Below are 2,240 nucleotides of genomic sequence, written 5' to 3' on the forward strand. Positions count from 1 at the left end.
TCTCGATCTCCTGACCTCGTGATCCGCCCGTCTCGGCCTCCCAAAGTGCTGGGATTACAGGCTTGAGCCACCGCGCCCGGCCTAAAATTTTTTTTTAATTTTAAAGACAGAATTTCATTCTTGTTGCCCAGGTTGGAGTGCAATGGCACAATCTCAGCTCACTGCAACCTCCGCCTCCCGGGTTCTAAGCGATTCTCCTGCCTCAGCCTCCTGAGTAGCTGAGATTACAGGCATGCGCCATCATGCCAGGGTAATTTTGTGTTTTTAGTAGAAACAGGGTTTCTCCATGTTGGTCAGGCTGGTTTAGAACTCCTGACCTCGTCTGGGTGCAGTAGTTCACGCCTGTAATCCCAGGACTTTGGGACGCCGAGGTGGGCGGATCACGAGCTCAGGAGATTGAGACCATCCTGGCTAACACAGTGAAACCCTGTCTGTACTAAAAATAGAAAAACTTAGCCGGGCGTGGTGGTGGGCGCCTGTAGTCCCAACTACTCAGGAGGCTGAGGCAGGAGAATGGCGTGAATCCAGAAAGCGGAGCTTGCAGTGAGCAGAGATCGTGCTGCTGCACTCCAGCCTGGGTGACAGAGCAAGACTCTGTCTCCAAAAAAATAAAAATGGAACTCCTGACCTCAGGTGATCTGCCTGTCGTCTCGGCCTCCCAAAGTGCTGGGATTACAGGTGTGAACCACTGTGCCCGGCCTTTTTTCTTTATTCTTAGGTGTTTGTACTTTTTACCTGTTTTTCACTTTCCCAAAAGGACAGTTTGTATGTTGAGAGGGGCCAGCGAAGAGAAGCTGTTATACTGATGTATTACGATTTTTCTTTGTTCATTTCGATGTCTCTTTTGTCTGCGGAGCTGGCTAAGTTACGGCAGTGGGTGTGCGTGGTGGGGATTCTGGGGGAATGTGGCAAGGAGCTGGTGAATGGCCTGTATTTCTGGCCCTGAGGGTGATGGCACTTGAATGGCGTTAGTGGGCACTGGGTGGGCCTGGAGGGCAGTGACTTGAAGTAGATTGTGGCTAGTGGCCTCTGTTTTTCAAACAAGACTCGTTCATACTGTGATTTAATTTTTTAGACTTGGGAAACCCGCTACATGCTTTTGCTGTGGCTCTCTGTGACCTGCCTCATCCCTTTTGATTTTTCTCGCCTTGATGGGACCCTCCTCACCCAGCCTGGGCAAACACGAATGTCCATAATGGACCGTATTCTCCAAATAGCAGAGGTAAATATCATGCAGATAATTAGCTGCTAATTAGTATTCACTTTCATATTCATGCTGTCTTGATATTAGTGTTTTACTCAGTAAGCTTTTGATACTTACATATTTATTCAACTGCTGTTTTTGTCAGTGAGGTAAACTCCCATATGATAACTTCTTTTGAAATTGTGATAATTCATGTAGGGTCAGGTTGAGTTAGCAAATCTCATTTCTTTGTAGATGATGCAAATACTCTGTTGAGGGTAATCATGGCAGGTAAGGAAGGGGCTTAGTGGCAATGGTAAGAAAATAAGGACCCAGTTTACATGTAGTTCTTAACATTATATAAAAGATGTTCATTTGTAGGAAAACTAGAAAATAAAGATAAGCATGAAAAATACGAAATTTAGGTTTATGAAATTCTAGCACCAAGAGATACGTTCTTTATTTTCTTCAAACTTTTCCTGATGTAAATATTATGCATATAAACACAGCTTATTGTATTATTATCTATTGGATCATAAGTAATTACCCCAGACTTGAGTGTTTGACACACATTTATCCTCTTGCAGTTTCTGCGGGTCAGAGTCTGGCATGGCTGAGCTGGGTCCTCTGTGTCAAGCTTGTCCACGGCTGCAGTTAAAATTTGACGTGGGCAGGCTTTGCCCCAAGGCCGTTGGATTGAGGCCACCCTCAGTTCTTTGCCACCTGGGCCCCTCCAACTTAGCGGCTTAGTCCATCAAAGCCTGCAGGGGAGAGGCTCTGCTAATGAGATGGAAGTCATGATATGTTACCTGATCATGGAAGTGATGTCCCATTCCTCTGCCAGATCCTGTGGTTAGCAGCAAGTCACTGAGTCCAACCCACACAAGCGAGCACTAGGAGGCTGTCAGGCTCTGAGCCATCTCAGTTGTCTTGGTCTTCCTGCCACGCTGACCGCGATAACCCGGGTCAGCGTTCACTGAGTGCCTGCTGTGTGTCTGGCACCACTCATAGATTAATCTTTCTTTTTTTTTTTTTTTTTTTTTTGAGACAGAGTCTC

At 46.1% G+C, this 2,240-nt stretch overlaps 1 protein-coding gene across 1 annotated transcript in view; it reads left to right on the top strand.

The window, feature by feature from the left end:
* The window catches only part of TBCD (tubulin folding cofactor D), a 174,465-nt gene that overhangs the window by 6,730 nt on the left and 165,495 nt on the right, over positions 1–2,240 (top strand). Inside the window, exon 4 of the mRNA XM_011929067.1 lies at positions 1,076–1,222. Within this exon, the coding sequence (XP_011784457.1) occupies positions 1,076–1,222 (147 nt within the window). The remainder of the gene's footprint in view (positions 1–1,075; positions 1,223–2,240) is intronic.

The sequence above is a fragment of the Colobus angolensis genome, unplaced genomic scaffold, assembly GCF_000951035.1.
Source record: "Colobus angolensis palliatus isolate OR3802 unplaced genomic scaffold, Cang.pa_1.0 Scaffold1, whole genome shotgun sequence".
NCBI lineage: Eukaryota > Metazoa > Chordata > Mammalia > Primates > Cercopithecidae > Colobus > Colobus angolensis.